At 40.7% G+C, this 19600-nt stretch overlaps 1 protein-coding gene and 1 long non-coding RNA gene across 2 annotated transcripts in view; one reads left to right on the top strand and one right to left on the bottom strand.

The window, feature by feature from the left end:
- Nucleotides 1-477: 477 nt before the first annotated feature.
- LOC148124147 (uncharacterized) lies at nucleotides 478-13206 on the bottom strand. Its single transcript, XR_015740091.1, has 4 exons — nucleotides 13137-13206; nucleotides 12566-12598; nucleotides 5154-5366; nucleotides 478-907 (listed from the first exon to the last, which is right to left on the bottom strand). It is a non-coding gene; the product is annotated as an uncharacterized LOC148124147 (long non-coding RNA).
- ERBB2 (erb-b2 receptor tyrosine kinase 2) overlaps nucleotides 13169-19600 on the top strand; it is a 77667-nt gene continuing 71235 nt past the window's right edge. The window contains exon 1 of the mRNA XM_026717573.2: nucleotides 13169-13505. Coding sequence (XP_026573358.1) covers nucleotides 13424-13505 — 82 coding nt within the window. The 5' untranslated portion in view covers nucleotides 13169-13423. The remainder of the gene's footprint in view (nucleotides 13506-19600) is intronic.

Raw genomic sequence — 19600 nt, forward strand, 5'->3', positions numbered from 1 at the left:
ACGCAGCATAAAGAGATTGGTCTGTAATTTTCAACTAGGCTAGGGTCTCCCTTTTTGAAGATGAGGATGACCGTGGCTTGTGACCATAGATTTGGCAAGGAACTGGTCCTGAAAGAGTTTTTAAAGATTATGCTTAGAGGTTCAGCTATGGCAGTGGATAGCTTTTTTAAGAAGTAGGCACGTATTCTGTATGGTCCAATAGATAGAGATGGTTTTAGATTGTGTAGTGCTTTTTCAACATTGTCTTCTGTAAAATCAATATGTATTAGATAGTTGTAGTTTTCTGTGGTTCGGCTAGGAAATACTGGGTATGATCCATTGCTGTTTACAAATACTGAGCAAAAGAATGTGTTAAAAATGTTGGCTTTAATGGTGTCGTTGTTGCAGTCTTTACAATTAGTGTCAGCTGGTGCTCCATTCAAAATCCAAGAAAGAAATACTTAGATTCTTTTAATTAGAGAAAAGATGTCTTTTACTGGAAATCAAGTGGTAGCAACAAAAGAATTCTGAATCTGAGAAAATAGGCGCGTAAATCACATATACAAAGCAATGGCAACGTTCCCACCCCCAATAGTTCAAATGGTTCTTCCAATTAAAAGTTGTGAATATCATCATGTGGACATCTCCAGGTGATGATGAGGCTTCTGTCCGTTGACCTTGGCATACTTTGATAAAGGTTTGCAGCTGCGCATAGCATAAAAGAGAAAGCTAAGCAAGGAATAGAAACCTAAGCAAAAATGTATCCCCCTGCCCCAGTTTATACAGTTCTGTTTGTTACACCTCCAGCTCACTTCCCATAATTTCCCCCCCTCCTCCCCCCGTTACTTATGACAGCCGAAGGATGCAAAGCAATGGGAGAGAATCTTGAAGGCTGACATTCGGCCCTCCTAGAAAAAAAACGTTAGTCCTATAAAAGAAGAAAACATAGAAGGTAATATTCAATAAACAGGTAACATTAAATTACTCATATTTTTAGGGTTTATCAGGATATTTAGTACGAAATGCTTTGACAAGTGTAGGAGCTCTAACATCCCTTTCATCGACCCACTCAGCCTGGGAAGAAGGGAAATGTTTCCAAGCAACCAAATATTGGAGCCATTTCCGAGAATCCAAAATTTCCTTAACTTCAAAATGTTGTTCGCCTTCAATTAACAATCTGGGTCGGTCTCAAATTGCCGGTGTGTTCAGGTTTTAACAGACTAACGTGGAAAACAGGGTGGATTCGTATAAGAGTTTTTGGTAATTTCAGTTGGACTGCCACAGGGCTTACAATTCGTTCAATTGAGAAAGGGCCAAGATTCTTAGGGCCAAGCTTTTTGGACATTTGGGTGGTTTGCAAATATCTGGTGGATAAAAAGACTTTGTCGCCCACCTGATATGGTTTTTGTGGAGTTCTCTTTTTGTCTGCAAATTTCTTATGAGCTTGATGTGCATCATCTAATGCTTTACGAGTAACCGGCCAGGTAAGCTGGAGTTGTGTTATCCATTCATCGAATGACTGAATGTTAGGCTTCTCATGTGGAAGTTCAGGTAGGGGTACAAAGTCTTGCCCCGATGCCACTTTAAACGGAGTAAACCCAGTACTACTCTGTACGGAATTGTTATATGCCACCTCCACAAATGGCAATAGGTCAGCCCAATTATCTTGCTGATAATTTATGTAACATCTAAGATATTGTTCCAATACCGCGTTAGTTCTCTCACATGTGGATGGTGGGCAGAGCCCAATAACTTCAGGAACTCCTTCCAAAAGTTCGAGGTGAATTGGATACCCCTGTCTGAGATTATGGATTCGGGAACCCCATGTAACCTATAGATATGTAGAATAAACAGTTTAGCCAACGTTTTTGCAGATGGGATCTTCGAACAAGGTATGAAATGTACCTGTCTGGAAAACAAATCAGTTACCACCCAAATAATTGTGTTTCCCCCACTTTCAGGTAATTCCGCTATAAAATCCATAGAGATTTCCTTCCATGGAGCCGTTGGTCTAGCCACATTTTGTAACAAGCCTGTTGGCTTACCAGGGGGCCATTTAGCTGAGGCACAGATAGAACAACTAGCTACATAAGTTTCAATGTCCTTCTTCAAAGTAGGCCACCAAAATTGCCGTTTAACCAAGTGTAAGGTTTTCATGAATCCAAAACCAGCAGCTTTAGAATCATGAGCTTGATGTAATATTTAGCTTCTCAGTTTCTCTGGCACATATAATTTGGCTCCCACCCATGCCAATCCATCTCTAACCATACAGTTATTTGAGTGAGCAAGGAACCAGTCATCAAGTTTTAGAGCCTCTCTTAATTGTGCAGTCAAATCATTCAATAAATCTACCTCCTTCTTCTTCTTTTGGGCTCTGGTAACCACGGGAGCTGCCAACTGTTTGGTTGGGACAATCGGCCTTACCACTTCCTGGCGAGCACTATTATATTGAGGTAGTCTAGATAAAGCATCCGCCATGAAGTTCCACCCCCCTGGAATGTACTTCAATGAAAAATTAAAGCATTTAAAGTACTGTGCCCAGCAAATTTGTTTGGGGGGCAGCTTCCAGGGCGTTTTCAAGGCCTCCAAATTTTTATGATCAGTCCACACCTCAAATGGGTGTTTTGCTCCTTCCAAGAAATGTCTCCAAGTTAACAGGGCCCAGCGAACTGCAAAAGCTTCTTTTTCCCAGACGGCCCATCTCCTTTCGGTTCCAGATAATTTACGGGAAGTATATGCACATGGTTGTAAAGTCCCCGTTTCATTTGCTTGCAGTAACACCGCTCCAACTGCTATGTTACTCACATCGGCTTGGATCACAAAAGGAGCATCCATGTCCGGGTGCTTGAGCACTGGTTCAGCAGCAAACAGTCGTTTCAGCTTTTCAAAGGCAGCTTGACATTCTATGGACCACTCCAGTGGCTTACTAGGCTTTGGTTTCACCTCCCCTTTGGTTTTTAGGAGGTTTGTGATAGGCAGTGCTATTTTTGCAAAAGCCGGGATAAATTGTCGGTAAAAATTGGCGAATCCCAAGAAACTCTGAAGTTATTTTCTGGTGCTGGAGGGGCCCATTCCAACACAGCACGAACCTTCCCCGGATCCATTTCTATGCCCTCGTGTGATATGCAATAACCCAAATAGTCAATTTTCTCCTGATGGAATTCACACTTGGACAATTTTGCATACAGCTTAGCAGCTCGGAGTTTTTCCAAAACTGACCACTCGTTTCACATGTTCATCACGAGTCTCTGTGTAGATAAGGATATCATCAAGGTAGACCAAAACCCCTTTGTATAAATGTTCATGCAATACTTGATTGATCATTTGCATGAATACTGCTGGGGCGCCCTGTAGGCCAAATGAAAGAACGTTGAATTGGAAACAACCCATCGGGCAGTTGAAAGCAGTTTTCCATTCATCCCCTTCCTTAATTCGAACCCAGTAGTATGCTTCTCTCAAGTCGAGCTTCGTAAACATTTTCATGGAATAACACTGGGGTCGCTACCCGGGGTCTAGCAGGTTGGGTGAAACCATGTTCCAAATTCTTATCGATAAATGACCGCAGCTCTTCTAGCTCTCACAGTGTCATCGAGTACAGATTCGGTTTTGGGAGTTTCACCCCAGGTAAAATTTCAATACTACAATCTGTTGAATGATGGGGCGGAAGCTCATTCGAGGCCTTTTCACTGAATACTTCCTTTAAGTCCCAATATTCCTCCGGAATTTTCTCCTCCCCCTTCAGTTTCTCTGTACCCATGGAGGCCAGTTCAATGGGATTCTTAAGTTTCAGTTGAGATCGCTCCTCCCCTTCCGGGCACTGGTCAGTACATATGCGCAATGACCCCCTCCAATCGACGTGGGGTTCCATTTTCAGAGCCAGGGCAATCCCAGTATTAGGGGCCGCTCCATCCCAGGGCCACAATAAAACACGGAGTCTCTCTATGCTTCCCCATTGTCATTTCTATGGGTTCCGTTATGAAATGTGTAGGGCTTCCCCCAGCTACCGATCCATCCAATTGGCAAAAGGCTATGGGCGTTTTTAAGGTCTTTAGTCTTAAGCCCATTTTCTCCACTACTTCCGAGCTGACAATGCACCTTGTGCACCCAGAGTCCAACAAGGCCACCATTTTCCCTTTGGCTCCCAATGTGGGTACCCTTAACTTCACTGGAATGGTCATAGGGCCCTTGTTTGGACTTACCAGTGAGTCGTCTTCCGATTCAAAGTCACTCTCTTCAGAAGAGGTTGGAGGTCCAGCTCCTCTCCTTTCGGAGGGGCAACCTCTACAACTTCGTCCACTTTAAGCGCCGTTTTGCAAGGATTCGCTGGGTTTTTTTCAGGTCTTTTTCCTCCTCCTGGCGCCCCCTTTGGTTCCAACTTGGCCCGGCAATCTGCCACCCGGTGACCTTCCTTCCCACATCGGAAGCAAGCAGTGGACTTGGGTTTTGCCGCCATCCCTTCCTTTTGGGGTTTTAAGGCTTCTCAAGGATGGGTGGGGGAGGACTTACTCCAACCAGAACCCCCACGGCGTCTGTTTCGGGTTAGATCAATTTCCACCTCTGCTGCCAGCATGTACATCTGCAGCTCATTAGGGTCTCTTCTGGCAATGCAGCTTTGGTATACATCTTCATTTAACCCATCTTTGAATGCTTCTATCAGGGCTCCCTGGGACCAGCCTCGAATATGACACGTCAGCTCTCTAAATTCCTGGGTGTAGTCGGCCACTGATTTCCGCCCCTGAATTATGGCCTTCATCCTGATTCTGGTCTTACATTCAGCAAGTGGGTCTTCAAACCTGGCCTGCAGCGCAGTCATGAACAGGTCATAATTCATCAGCTGAGAGGCATTATCATTATGCAGTCACCATCCACTTTGCAGCTGTTCCCTCCAGAGCCCTGGTAATACATCTAACTTTGGCTGTTTCTGAGGAAAAATACCCTCCGTATTCCTCCATATGGCTCCAAACTTGTGCCAGGAAAAATCCTAACTCCTTGGGATCCCCCCCATATTTTACTTCCAACAGAGGCACCTTTGGGGTTCTCTGTCTTCTGGCAATTATTCCTCCCGCTGGGGGCCCCTGGGCTGCTGCTGCCTGTTGCTCTAGCCCGGGTTGATTTATGGGGGTGGCTGCTCTGCTTCTTCTAGCTGGGGCTGCCTCCCCTCCTCTCCCTCATACCTTTGTTCAGTTTGAGGATCTCCGATAACTTCATTTAGCAGATGCCTGGCTTGAGTTAGTAAAAAATTCTTCCTTTCCTTCTCCTGCCATGGCTCCTCTCTTCCACACTGACGGGTAGTGGTCACTCCTGGAGGAGGCTTTTCCTCAGGATCCTTCCAGCTGACTCCCAGGTCTTCTTGGTCGCTGGCTGGACTTGACATGATGTTCAGACCCCTCGGAAGAAAATGGTAATGTGAGATTCAGAATAATGTCAGCTGGTGCTCCATTCAAAATCCAAGAAAGAAATACTTAGATTCTTTTAATTAGAGAAAAGATGTCTTTTACTGGAAATCAAGTGGTAGCAACAAAAGAATTCTGAATCTGAGAAAATAGGCGTGTAAATCACATATACAAAGCAATGGCAACGTTCCCACCCCCAATAGTTCAAATGGTTCTTCCAATTAAAAGTTGTGAATATCATCATGTGGACATCTCCAGATGATGATGAGGCTTCTGTCCGTTGACCTTGGCATACTTTGATGTTATGATTCCCCTTCGAAATTCAAACGAACAAAACAGAAAGCAGCCGTTTCACAAGTAAATCAAATGGAAAGAAGTCTTACAAGATAACGGCTGGCAGAAACCACAGCATAAATCTTACTCTGTCCGGCAAACCAGTCCTGGCAATAAATCCTCAACCTCAGAGCTCTTTGCTGTAACGTCCTCACTCAAATAGTCATTTTGTTCCTGGCAAAATGTACCAGCCCAGCTGTGTTCTTTTATACTCATTGAGGCAATGTGCTAATTTACTGACTTGCTCTTCTCATTCGCTCCAGCTGATTTTGCCTTTTCAACCGTCTTCTATTTTTTACATTTAACCACAAATTTTCCAAGTTCTCATCTCCACTAGAAGACTCTCTCAAAACTTCCCTGTCAGCCATTCCCGGCTGACAGGGATTTTATTTTATTTTATTCAGGTATTTTATTCACAAGGCTTCTTGCATTGAGTAGCTTGCATTTAAGGCCAGTTGTAGTTGGAATTGAGGGGCATGCGTGCCTAGTTTTGAGTGATGGTGGGTTGGATGAGGTAGGGTTGGATGTGGAGTTGTGGGTTGTGTGACTTACTTTTGAAACAATCAGTGCGGTAGTCAATGTAGAGATCCTTCTCTCCATTGTCTAGACGTCTTTTGAGTTCCTTGCAGAGTTTACGGGAGCGGATTCTTTGCAGTATGGATAAGTCTGGTCTTGAGCGAAGTTTTTTGTGGTTGGGATTGGTTTTTACAATGGCGTTTATTGTATGAATGAATATGCGTTTGCTGGACTCATTTTTGCAAACAACTCTACAAAATTTTGGGGCCACCGAGCCAAATGTAGAGAAAAGTAAAGTCCTACATTTAGGCAAGAAAAACCAAAAGTACACATATAGACTGGGTGAAACCAGGCTCAATAGCAGTAACTGTGACAGGGATCTTGGAGTCTTAGTGGACAACCAGCTAAATATGAGCCAGCAGTGTGCAGCAGCAGCCAAAAAAGCTAATGCAATCCTAAATTGTATTAACAGAGGGATACAATCAAGAACAAGGGAAGTACTAACACCACTCTATAAAGCCTTAGTAAGACCACACTTAGAGTACTGCATCCAGTTTTGTTCACCACATTATAAAAAAGGTGTTGAGACTCGAGAAAAAGTACAGAGGAGAGCAACCAGGATGATTAGGGGACTGGAGGCTAAAACATACAACAAATGATTGCAGGAACTGGACTTGGCTAGTCTAGTAAAGAGAAGGACCAGGGGAGACATGATAGCAGTCTTCCAATATTTGAGGAGCTGACACAGAGAGAAAGGGGTTAGCTATTTTCTAAAGCTCCTGTAGGCCAGACAAGGAATAATGGATGGAAACTGAACAAGGAGAGATTCAACCTGGAAATAAGGAGAAACTTTCTGACAGTGAGAACAACCAACCAATGGAACAGCTTGCCCTCAGAAGTTGTGGGAGCGCCATCACTTGAGACTTTCAAGAAGAGATTGGACTGCCATTTATCAGAAATGGTGTAGGGTCTCCCGCTTGGGCGGGTGGTTGTACTAGATGACCTACAAGGTCCCTTCCAACTCTGATTATCTGTTAAATCTGTTAAATCATTGTATTTGGACTCAAGGCCATCTCTGGTTACTTCAATATATTACCTGTGTTGCACTCGAAATAGGAGCTGTGAACATATTGTCAGATTTTATATTTTGAAAAATTACAAAAATAACTATAAGCAGTTGTTTAGTTTCCCTACCAATACTCAGTGGGAAGCGCTGTTTAAAATTTTGTATAGGTAAACAGATAAAAGCTGCAATGTTAAACTACAGAAATTAAGATAACCACTAGATGGCAGCAAAGAGAGCCAGAAACTTTCAATTCTGTTTTTCTTTTGTGGCCAGAATTTTGCAATCTATATCAAGGAGGGATAATCTAGGAGAATTGCTCCGGTTTCAATGGAAAAATTAACAAGATCCATTTTACTGTTCAACAGCAGTTGTTTTAGCTATGTGAGACTACAGCAGAAGAGGATCTTTTTCCTTTAACTGTGTAGGATGCTGCTACTTTTGTTAAATCTCAACCCCAGTTTTCCATTCTTGGATGATTTTCCTGGGGCAAGCTTCACTGGAATAAGCAAAACTTGGCCATGAAATAAACGATAAACAACTATTGTTGTTGTTTGAAATAACTCAATTGTTTATATTCAACATCACAGTAAAATATAATTTAGATATATGTAAGAGGATTTTAAAAGCAAATAACCTCTAGTAACTTTCCACCTTTCCCATTTGAAAACTTGTACAGGTAGACCTCATCAAAGTTATGACAGAAAAAAGAACGAAAAATCATTCAAACTGAGCAAGTCTATATGGGAGAAAATGATCTCCCAAGCCATTCGGGTTTCTCTATGTCATAGTTGGAACTCGGCCTCCAAAAGAAACTCATGGTATTCAGCTGAACATATAAATAAACTTTTTATTTGCAGGTGACATTATTTTATTTATTTCTAAATCTTTTTTGTAAAGTCTCAATAGACTAGAACCATGAAAACAAGTCACTTAGAAAGTTGTGAAATATAATGTCAATAAAAAAAGATTCAATATTTTTCCCATGCTTCTGAACTTTTAAAAATTGGGAAGAAAGTGGTGATAAGGAAACATTGGAGGTAAGCAAAGATAATCTCTTTGTCCCAACTGATTAATTTTTAACAGATGCCATATTAAGAGATGGATACCAGATGTAACTCAATCACAATATTTACACAACAACATTTGTTAACAACATTGTTTGGACCAGCAGCATTTCAGCTTTTGAAAACCTAGAATAGTTAAATACTTTAAAACTAAAAAAAAAATCCTAATTTTTACAGATTTTGTTATCAATAAATCAATTTAATATATAGACGCTTAGAACAGAGGTGGTATTCAGCAGTTTGGAGAACTGGTAGTGGAAATTTTAAGTAGTTCGGAGAACCAGCAAATACCACCTCTGACTGGAGATTTTACAATATCCTTCCCTTGCCATGTCCACCAAGCCACGCCCACAGAACTGGTAGTAAAAAAAAAAAGATTCCTACCACTGGCTTAGAAATGAGTGAAATAAAATATTAGTTTCCTATGTTGCCTAAACAGTGGGAGAATGTCTTCTATAGCAAGAGTGACAATGGACCTCAGAATATAATTTATTCAACAGAAAATAATTAGAATTTATGTTTATATAGAAAAGAAAGGTCAAAATAGCATTTTGTTACATGGAATTTGACCAATGGACAATGTGCTCTGTGCTTTTCCTTTGTCTAAAAACAGATATCACAACATTAGAAAAATAAATATATAGCCTAGTTCACTCAATGGACTGAAGAAATAATTACACTTGCTAAGTAGGAATGTATTACATAGACTTAGATTTGGTATGAACGAATGAAATGAAAGATGGAACTCATTTATACAAAATACAGTAGGTCAAAAATGCAGAATGATAAATAAATACACTAGAAATGTGTACATTTGCATAATATTGTAAATGTACCGTATATACTCGAGTATAAGCCGAGTTTTTCAGCACATTTTTTGTGCTGAAAAAAACCCCTCGGGCGATATACTCAGGGTGAGATTCCCTCTGAAAAAAAATGGTGTGGAGCTCCGGAGCTGGGCAGCGCTTCCCTGCTTCCGTGTTTCCTTTGCAACTTGTAAGCATGGGGGTAATCGGAAGCAGAAAAGTTCTTGCATGAGGATATATTGTTTTTCTTTTTTTAACTGTTTTTAGCGGGGGGAAAGACCCACCGTCATGTGAGAATGCTCAGACACGAAATCTATCCGCCTGAAAATAAGTGTGTGTGTGTGTGGGGGGGGATTTTAACAGAGGGAAGACATAGGGAGAAGGCAAAAGCGACGGAAGATCCTTCAGGGGAAACTGAGGGGGAGACTCATCCTTGGTCCAGATGAGCCCCTTCCCGCCCTAAGGAAGCAGGGCAGCCAGCAAGGGCAGGCAAGCCCGCCGCGGACTCCGTCCGTCCTCGCTCCCACCCACCTACCCACCCAAAGCCACGAAGTCCCCAGTCGTGCAGCCCAGAATCGCCCTTCCCTCGGGGCAGCAACGACGCCCAGTGTTTCCTGAGACAAGAAGCTCCACCGTGCAATGAAAGCGCCTGGCTCTAGGCTCAGAAAACAACGCGAGCCGAGGTGGCTTTGTTTCCTCAGCCCCAGCTGCTTTCAGTCCGATCGGGAGGAGGAGGAGGAGGAGGTGGTGGTGGCAGCGGCTCGCGTTGTTTTCTGAGCTCTAGGCGTGGCTTCAGCTCCGTTGGCTTGCGTTCCTCAGCCCCAGCTGCTTTCAGTCCACTCAGGAGGAGGAGGAGGTGGTGGCAGTGGCTCGCGTTGTTTTCTGCGCTCTAGGCTCGCGGGCTCAGAAAGCGACACGAGCCGCCGCCGCCGCCGCCACCACCTCCTCCTCCTCCCGAGCGGACTGAAAGCAGCTGGGGCTGAGGAAACGGGCAGCGGAGCCGGGCCACGCTTAGAGCTCAGAAAACAACGCAGCCGCTGCCACCACCACCTCCTCCTCCTCCTCCTCCGGATCGGACTGAAAGGAGCTGGGGCTGAGGAAACGGCCACCTCGGCTCGCTGTTTCCTGAGCCCAGAGCCAGGGCGCTCTTGCACAGCCTGGAGCTTCTTGTCTCAGGAAACACTGGGCGTCGTTGCTGCCCGAGGAGAGGGCGATTCTGGGCTGCGCGATTGGGGGACTTCGTGGCTTTGGGTGGGTGGGTGGGAGCGAGGATGGATGGAGTCCGCATGCGGCCGGGCTTGCCTGCCCTTGCTGGCTGCCTCTGCTTCCTTAGGGGCGGGAAGGGGCTCATCTGGACCAAGGTGAGTCTCCCCTCAGTTTCCCTGAAGGATCTTCCGTCGTTTTGCCTTCTCCCTATGTCTTCCTCTGTTAAAATCCCCCACACACACACACACACTTATTTTCAGGCGGATAGATTTCGTGTCTGAGCATTCTCACATGACGAATGGTCTTTCCCCCTAAAAACAGTTAAAAAGAAAAAACAATATATCCTCATGCAAGAACTTTTCTGCTTCCGATTACCCCTTGATTACAAGTTGCAAAGGAAACACGGAAGCAGGGAAGCGGCTGCCCAGCTCCGGAGCTCCACACCATTTTTCTTTCAGAGGGAATCTCACTCGAGTATAAGCCAAGGGGTTTTTCAGCACAAAAAATGTGCTGAAATACTCGGCTTATACTCGAGTCAATAAGTTTTCCCAGTTTTTTGTGGCAAAATTAGGTGCCTCGGCTTATATTCGGGTCGACTTATACGGTAATTGTAATTTAATTGTTACAGTGAGATATACTTCGCTTTTTTTGGTTGTACATTTTCATTTTATGCACTTTTTATATTTTTTTGTATTTGCATTATAACTATTTTTATGCTTTGTCTTTTTTGTTAGCTTTTAAAAAACCCAATAAAAATAATTAAAAAAGCAAACCTATACAGTAACCCAACTGTTGCATTGGTACTTGCAATGAATGTCAACTTTTGCAGTGGCTTTGTACCAATTCTACTCTAGTGTACTTAGACCCCTCTGTCTCAGCTAAGTATGCAAGAAGTCATGGGGTTTGCAATTATGTTATGACACACGTTTTGTCTCCACTCCACGTAGACCCTTATGAGCTGTTTTTATACAGAAATTGAACAGGCCTCTCCAGCAATGCTACTGCACCCTCCTGTTTTATTTCACTGAACATAGCAGAAGAGAGTTCTTGTGATTTATTGGGCTTACTTCCTTTATAACTTTCTCCCTTTACCTACTTGCTAAACTTTCTCCCTTTACCTACTTGCTAAAAGTCTTTTGCACGTTCTGCTGATTAGTCATGAGGGACATTTCAAACAGGTATTGTGGGTGTTCTTAAAAAGCATTATATTCCTATAGAGGCATTCAGTCCAAGTAAGGTATGCAAGCGCATGTTGGAGCTGGAGGTAATTTTTTAACAGCCTAGCGAAAGAGAAGAGCATTTTTGCCTGAGGCCAAACAGCAGCCTTGAAGCCTGTAAGTGGGCCTCTCTGATGTTTTGAGTATGCTTTCTGGAGGAACTTCATTTTCCAAAAAGGAGGGGGCATTGCTGAAAAGATTATCCTGCCATTCATCCCATCCCACATCTGAGAAGATCATTATATTCCAGAAACATAAACTCAGTTGATTGTTGAGTGGAAAGCAGGAAATAAACATTATGTTTCATTTTTATTGTTAAAACACATAGCACCTGTTTCCCAGAAAGAGAATTCAAGTATAATTCACAGAGCATGAAACTTGATGTAAAATATAAACAATGCATGTAGTCATTCTACAATTTCCACTGAATCATACTTTTGTAAAACAACCCATCAATGGCTGAGGCCACACAATATGCAGAGCTTAATTCGTAGTTTACAAAAAGTGGCTGGGTTCACATAGTATAAACTTAACTACATTCTGACAACATATGTTCCCTTTTAGATGCTTTTGATTTAAATAGTGTTTTTGCTTTATATTGCAATCCTATCTAATACAGTCTTCAGAAGTTGTGGGAACTTCATCACTTGAGACTTTCAAGAAGAGACTGGATTGCCATTTGTCAGAAATGGTGTAGGGTCTCCCACTTGGGCAGGGGGTTGGACTAGATGACCTACAAGGTCCCTTCCAACTCTGTTAATCTGTAATCTGTAATATTTGTTATTACACTAGGGTTACATAGTGATTTAAAAAAAACTCAATTAGGGCAATTTTAATTCATGGTTCTGTATGGTAAAGTAAAAGGTAAAAAATCGTTAGGTAAAAATTAGGTAAAAACGAAAAGGTAACACACTATTTTTTTAATGCAAACACACATACAGGCACACACCCTAAGTACATGTATACAAGTAAGTATAGCTTTTACCTTACAGCTTTATTTCCTGAAGCTGTTTTGTATCTGATGGAAATAAATGAGAAAATAGTATTGATTTATTTCAGTCCTTTAGGAAAAGAACCCAGTTATGCAAAGATACTTGTGGTTTTTTTTATTATCAAGGTTAAAAACTTCAATTAATCTTTCAGTCTAATCTTTCTGATTAATCAGTCTCAAATTTCTCATCAATTCATTCAAGATTAATACAATCTTCCAACTTCCAAATTCAAGATAATACAAGATTAATCCAAATTTAGAAGCATTTTACAAATATATCACCTAAATTTTGGCGCTATTATTGATCTTTGTTGGTGTAACGTTTTATATTGCTAGTGTATTGATAATGTTTTTGTTCTGCAATTTTTTTTATGGAGGTTGGGCTTAATTCACATATTTCTATGTTACTCTAAGATTTGCATTCCTCTGTCAGCCAACGATACAAGTTAAAACAAAATTCCGAAGCACAAAACAAACCTTCAACTTCAGCAGTACGGAATCAAAGGTGGGGGGAAAAGAGAGAAAGCATTTTTCTTCTGCTGTTCTTTCCATAGGCATAACTTACGTACGTCCCCAGAGGAGCTCATTCGCCGCTCCCGAGGGAACTGGAATCTTTCTCGTGCCCGCGCTCGGCGCGTTCCTGACGTTTAGCGTTGGCGGAGGAAAAAAAAAACCAACCCACAGAGGTGGTGACTTTTTTTTTTTTTTAAGGAAGTAAAACGAGTTGAAAAGTTAGGTAGCAAAGAAGTGTGGAGGGAAGCTGGTGGGAATATTTTTGAAGATTGCTGTGGGAATAACTCCGCTTCATAGTCTAGAAGAACATTATGCGCAGGAGGTTGCAATGATAAAACAATGGGCCACATTTTTTGTCCCTGCTGGTTCGGCATGGGGTTTCTCTTGGTTTCTGTCTGGCCAAGCGGTTCGACTACCGAAGGTAGGTCATTGTGAATGCTTATACACTGTATGTGTGATTTGAATCATGGAAAAATCCGTGGGAGAGGGAGCGAATAAAAAAAGAAAAGGGAAAAAGAGGGAAAGAAGAATTGCACAACAGACACAATTTTGCGTTCCAATCCCGATTTACGCTTTCTTCTGTGTGAGAGTGTAACTTTATTGTAATTTAACGTGTGGGTAAACTGCATGGAATTGCTCAAATACTCTCGTATAGGGGTCAACCCTGAGGGAAGGCAGGGCGAGGCGAGTGGAGGAGAGAGAAAGAATAAATGCAACTTGGGTTGTTAAACTCGGCGAGCCTTGTGGGGGGCAGGTTTTGCAGATGGGATCTGAGAAGTTTTCGTGGAAAACTGACCATTTCTCAACTGGGTTCGCCCAGATTTTAGTTTAACAAAGCAAATCAGGAGAATGCACTGGATTACTAGTTCTTCGGGAGGTCCCTTTTCTTTTGGGTTCGAGACTATCGTCGATCTGGTGTAGGAGATTGTCTTTATAGCTCCGCCCTTCGAGAAAGGAGTTGTTGTTCTGGTTGGTTGTTTTGTTGCAATCCGTAGCAGTGATTATGAGCCTGAAGCCGGGGACTCTGGTTGAATTACTCATGAGTTAAATTAGGGGTTATCTGGATTGCTATACAAAAGCGTATGTGTGAATAAGAGAGAATGTTTCTACCTTGTAAGGAAGGGAGATAAAGGGCTGCAGCTCTCAACGGACGGCGGCGGAAGCTAGTTTCTCCTAGCTTTTACACATATTCATAGACACTTTAAATCTCTCTGGAGTCCCATTTACTTTGATTTTTTTTTTCAGAACGAAAAAAAACGAAGCACTGGTCTAAAATCATTTTACTGTCAAGAAATAATCAGTGGCCTGTAGTTCTAATCAAATACGAAGTTTGGCTGGGTTTGACATAATTTATAATGAAATCCTAGGCGACTGAAAAGTAAAACATTTAGTTTTGTGGATTTCATTTTTATCAAGGGGGCATACCAGCCTTCTACAAACTACAGCTCTCCCCAAGTGTTGGATCGCAGTTGCTGTAATTTCCAGACAGGATAAGCTTGATATTGTGGAATAGGAAATGTATTATTATTGGATGATATCAGATTACAGAAAAGAAAACTTCTGTGTAGATTTCAGCATTGTTCAATGCTCCTGGTCATAATCCCAACAGATATTGTCCATTAGAAATAGAAATGACCCACCATCTGTCTTAATTGTCCATAGTTACATACTGAACATTTTGTTACTTTTTTAAAGTTGCTTTTTAGTATAAGGATGATTTGAGATGTTTCAGTCCCATTTTTAAATGCCCAACTCTTTTTGGCCTTAGATTGTTTCCATACACCCAGTATTTTCTCAATGCTTTTCTTGATCTTACTTCTCCAAAGAAATTGTATGAGTTAAGGATGATTTGAGAACAAAAGTTCAGTTGAGCCTGGTTAATAATAACAAATAATTCATGATATGCAGATCAGGCAATTTTGCTGCATATCTTCTCTAAATGGGTTCTGTTAAGCAAATACTGTGAAAATATTATTGGGTTCCTTGAATTTAACCGGATGAAATTTAGGGATTACTAGATGGTTTCTCATGGGTCTCAAGCCAGATGAGTGCAGAAAAACCAGAACTTTCTTATCCATCTCCTTAACTCTTTCATTACCTCTTTCCCAAGATATAATGGGCTTACATAATCAGAGGAGGTTGATAGGAATGGTAGACCAAAATATCTGGAAGACATTAGTATGAAAAGCAGCCTGTACTGATGGTGTTCTTCAGTCTGGTGTTTCTTCTAGCCCTATTTAGTGTGCTGAGGGGCTCCATGAAAAGATTATCTTCTTTCTGTGGACTTCCTTCTGGGGAAATCAGGTCAATGGTGGAAGAATATTACCTGGTAAATTTCTAACAATCAGAAAAGAGAATAACACTAAATCTCAGAAACCAGAAGAAGGGGTGATGGTCTTCTCATAAGAAAGGTAGATTTGTAACTCATGCTACATTTCACACCCAATTTAATGTTTCAATATATAATTGTCTAAAAGCTTTTGCCTTTTTTAAATAGATAGAAACTTTCTTCCAATTAGTTTCAGCAGTTGTCTCTGGAGAACTGATACGAAGATGGGTGAGATTGCACTGAGGACAATAGTTTTCAAAAACACTGGTTGGTTTTTTTTTTTTTCAAAATTTAGGCATTAAATGGAGCATACAGTACTAATTTTTGCTTGCCTCTCTAGAAAATTAAATTATTTTCTTTCTACCCCACACCCCAAGTTTAAATGTTTACTATTTAAACTTTAGATAGATAGATAAGTTTTTTATCTGTGTGCTAACTTGAGTTGATAATGATGGTGTTTGAGTCAGAGACACTGAATTTGATGGTGTTTTCTGGAATGTTGCAAAACATTTGATGTGGCAATAGAAAATAATGCTAATAGCACGCTATATATTATGCAGAGAAGGTTATTTTATTACCTTCTTTTGTCGCACTAGTGCTTCCTTGTTCTGTACTTTTTGATTTAAAGCAGTATGTACTCTACATTGTTTGTTATAGTATTTTAACTTGTGGCACTCTGCATGTGGGCACTGTTAGATGGCTTATTAAAGGGTGAATGAATTCGAAGTAATGCTGGCACAAAATTTGCTGATTCAGTTGTCAAGTTTTATTCTTGTCAGAATAACAAGGCTAGTGAGTGATGTTGTTCTTATTGATTTAATGAAGGATGAGGTAAAGAAATGAATCTTTCAGCTTCATTTCTCCTTCTGCCAAGCATTGTAGACTGGCAGGGAACCAACCACCAATCACCTTCTGTAAGGTGTGGTATGGCAGGATTGGACAAGTGTAGATGTGTGCTTGGAAAGTCATGTTTAGCCGTCTGTCAGGTTGCCTGAAGAAATGTTAGGAAACATCAGGCAGACTATCAGGCTACTTTCAAACAAGGGTCTGCCATTTTTCTGAAAAAAACTAAACCTGAGTCCAAGGCTAACCCAGCTCACAGGTGGAAAATAGAAGTGCAGGAGAAAGCAGACATGAACAATAGATAAAAATCAATTCTGTCCTTGAAATAGGTAGAGGGAATAGTAATGCTAGCAACTTTCTATCTACATGCCTGGTGACATCCAGAAGTAGTCCATGAACAACCATGAAGTTTAGACGGAGAAGACAAGGTGGTGCCATTCCTCCATACCATCACTACCACCGGGTAATAAAACAGTAACTAATACAGCCATGCAGAGACACTGCATACAGCCTTTGCATAGCTGTATTGGATACTATTTTTGTTACCTATAGGAACAGCAGAAAGTGTACAATACATCCAATGGTGATAGCCCGGCAACAAAGCAAGTAGAATCCACCTGTCTTCTGTTATAAATCAAGGTGTCTGTAACATAAGAGTAATACTCTTCCAAGAAAGGGAACATTCTGTTTTGAAAAGCAGGCTTTCATCTCTTTCAAAAGATGCTAAACTTGTATTTATTAAGGACTTGATATTATGAAAGATAGATGTCTCTGCAGATACCAGATGTGGAAGGATTACAGTAAGTAACTTCAGTGGCCAATAGCAGCTGGGCAGAAGCTGCTTTTGAGAGCATCAGCAACAAAGGAGAACCATTGGTTGAGATCCAAAGAAAGAGGTCCTGGGGCTGAGGCCTTCCTTCTGATTGCTGTTCTTCCTCATTCCAGATATATGACAATGATTTATAGTTAGGAATTTAAGACATTACTTCATATTCAGGCTGGTCTTGCCTTTCTACAAGTTTGAGCATCTGGAAATTTGGGAGTGTACATGTCTGTAAGATTGGGATGAACCAACCCTGCCCTCAGGCTGGATTTGCACATTGTATTAAGTCATAATTTATTTAACTGGTTTAATTGAATATATCATAACCTGGTCTTATATTTATTAGTTTCAAATAAGGCTTCAGCAAGAGCTCTCAATAGGAAAATGTAATATTTATGTCCAGATAGCCCTGATTCTCTGGCTATATTACTTTGCAGTTTGTTGTTAAATAAAATCTGGAATCTTATAGTATTTTTCTAACTATCAAGTTTTACTGATAGTTAGTTCTATCAGTAAATATAAATAGATAGTAAATATAGATAGATAGTTCTAACTATCAAGTTTACTGATAAGCTTGATACTCAAGTTTACTTCCCGGGTTTTTGCCATCATAACATTTCTTTGTATAATGTCAGTAATCACATAAAAGTTTATTGTAAAGACCATTGCAGTAATACATTTCACAATTCTTACTGGTGGAATAACATTTATAAAGGTAAAAAAATCAAATAACAAAATATTCTGCAAGGTTTTAAATTCTCCATAGTTCTTCATCAAGGAAAAAAAAATGTTTAAAATACCTGGCCTATGGCATCACATAAACTAGTGGCAGTCTCTGCTTGAGAGATCTGTGGTTTTTCTATATAGTGACACAAATCAAGACTAAATTTGAGAATTATTTCAAACCATTTCATTTAGAGGAAGTAATCAGAATAAAACTTTTTTGCTTCTTTTTTAAAAATAGTAAACTTGTACTTCTTTCTCAAGTTTCCAAGTAACTTCTGAACTTCTTGAATAGGCCCAACTGAATACAACTGTACTACCATTCAAATCACTTTCAAACGTAAGATTATTGTATATTTTCTAGATCTTATTTATTTATTTACAGCAGAGGTCTCCAACCTTGGAAACTTTAAGACCTGTGGACTTCAACTCCCAGAATTCCTCAGCCAGCAAAGCTGCCTGAAAGTCTTAAAATTGCCAAGGTTGGAGACCTCTGATTTGGAGTATGCCATATGTTTATTTTCTAGATTAATTGTGCAGCTCTATATGCTGTGACCAAATAAAATTCTGAATATGAGCTTGTGTTCTGCAGTCAAGGAGCATGAAAAGAATCTAATTAAAGATTCTTTTTTGCTTAAAAGTTGAAGAATAGTAGAAGAATAGTGATCCGACACAACAATTTGGAAAGATGTTATTTTGGCATTCAAATACATAGCATACAATATCCATTGGCTTAACTTGTTGCCAAGGTGACCTTCAAACTTCCATCAGAAGATTCCTTTGCTTTCCACTTCATTATACTTCCAACGCAGAGTTTCTATTAAATATTAAACCAAAATGGTTTTGAAAAGAGAAAAGTCTACTTTCCAAATACAACTCTTGACCTCACTCCCACATGGCATTTCTCAATTTATTTTAAAGAACATTAGCTGGCTCTGGATGCCCTGAGGTGTTTCTTTTTTCTGCAAGGTGCCCAAAAGTGGAAATGGAGACATAAGAGCCAACTAGCATCTCTGCTCAAATGGAAGAAAGCTTTTTGAAGGCATTCTTCTTTCCTTGTTCAATTGTATCATCTGTAGTATTGCAGAGGACATACAAGAGGATATACACTATGTGCTTAAACACATTTCTCGAAGTATTAGGGGTAACTTGGTACAGGATTCTTTTAATTTTCCTATACATGTTCCCATAAAAATGTCACACTTGAAGAAAAGCTATATATGCTGTTTCTTTTCTGCAGAATTGGGTGGTGGTGAGGGGAATGGGCATAGTTTCATCTCATTTTAAAACTATTTAAGCCAATTTATGCTTATTAACTGTTATACAGGAATTCTCATATATTTCTTGTCTCAAGATGAAAAGGCATTTGGAAGAGATTTGCAGCCACAGAAATGAGTTTAGGAAATATATGCAGCCAAGGTTGCACGTTGAACATCCCTGATTATACATAGCTAACATGCATGTGAGAAGGAGAAGATTAATGTATCAAAATTTGCCCTGACCTGTAAGTAACTGCTTGCATGATTACAATGGTGAATAAAATTTTCTCCGAGCCATTCCTGTTGTGGCTCTACCATAGATCTCTTGTCTTTAAATATTGATCTCACCCCCTCCCCCAAAATATTGATCTCACCCCTCTCCCCAACTCCTGCCACCCCCAAGTTAGAGGATTGAAATCAAGGCGCTGCTGTTAATGCAACACTATTCTAGTCTTTTGACCTTCTCCCAGTAGTGCTATGTTTGAGAGTGGGAGCATCAAGCAATGCAAGTGGCCCTTGGAGTGTCACTCAGATTTACA

Source organism: Pseudonaja textilis, chromosome Z (assembly GCF_049901715.1).
Source record: "Pseudonaja textilis isolate UNSWEBS1 chromosome Z, rPseTex1.2, whole genome shotgun sequence".
Taxonomy (NCBI): Eukaryota; Metazoa; Chordata; class Lepidosauria; order Squamata; family Elapidae; genus Pseudonaja; species Pseudonaja textilis.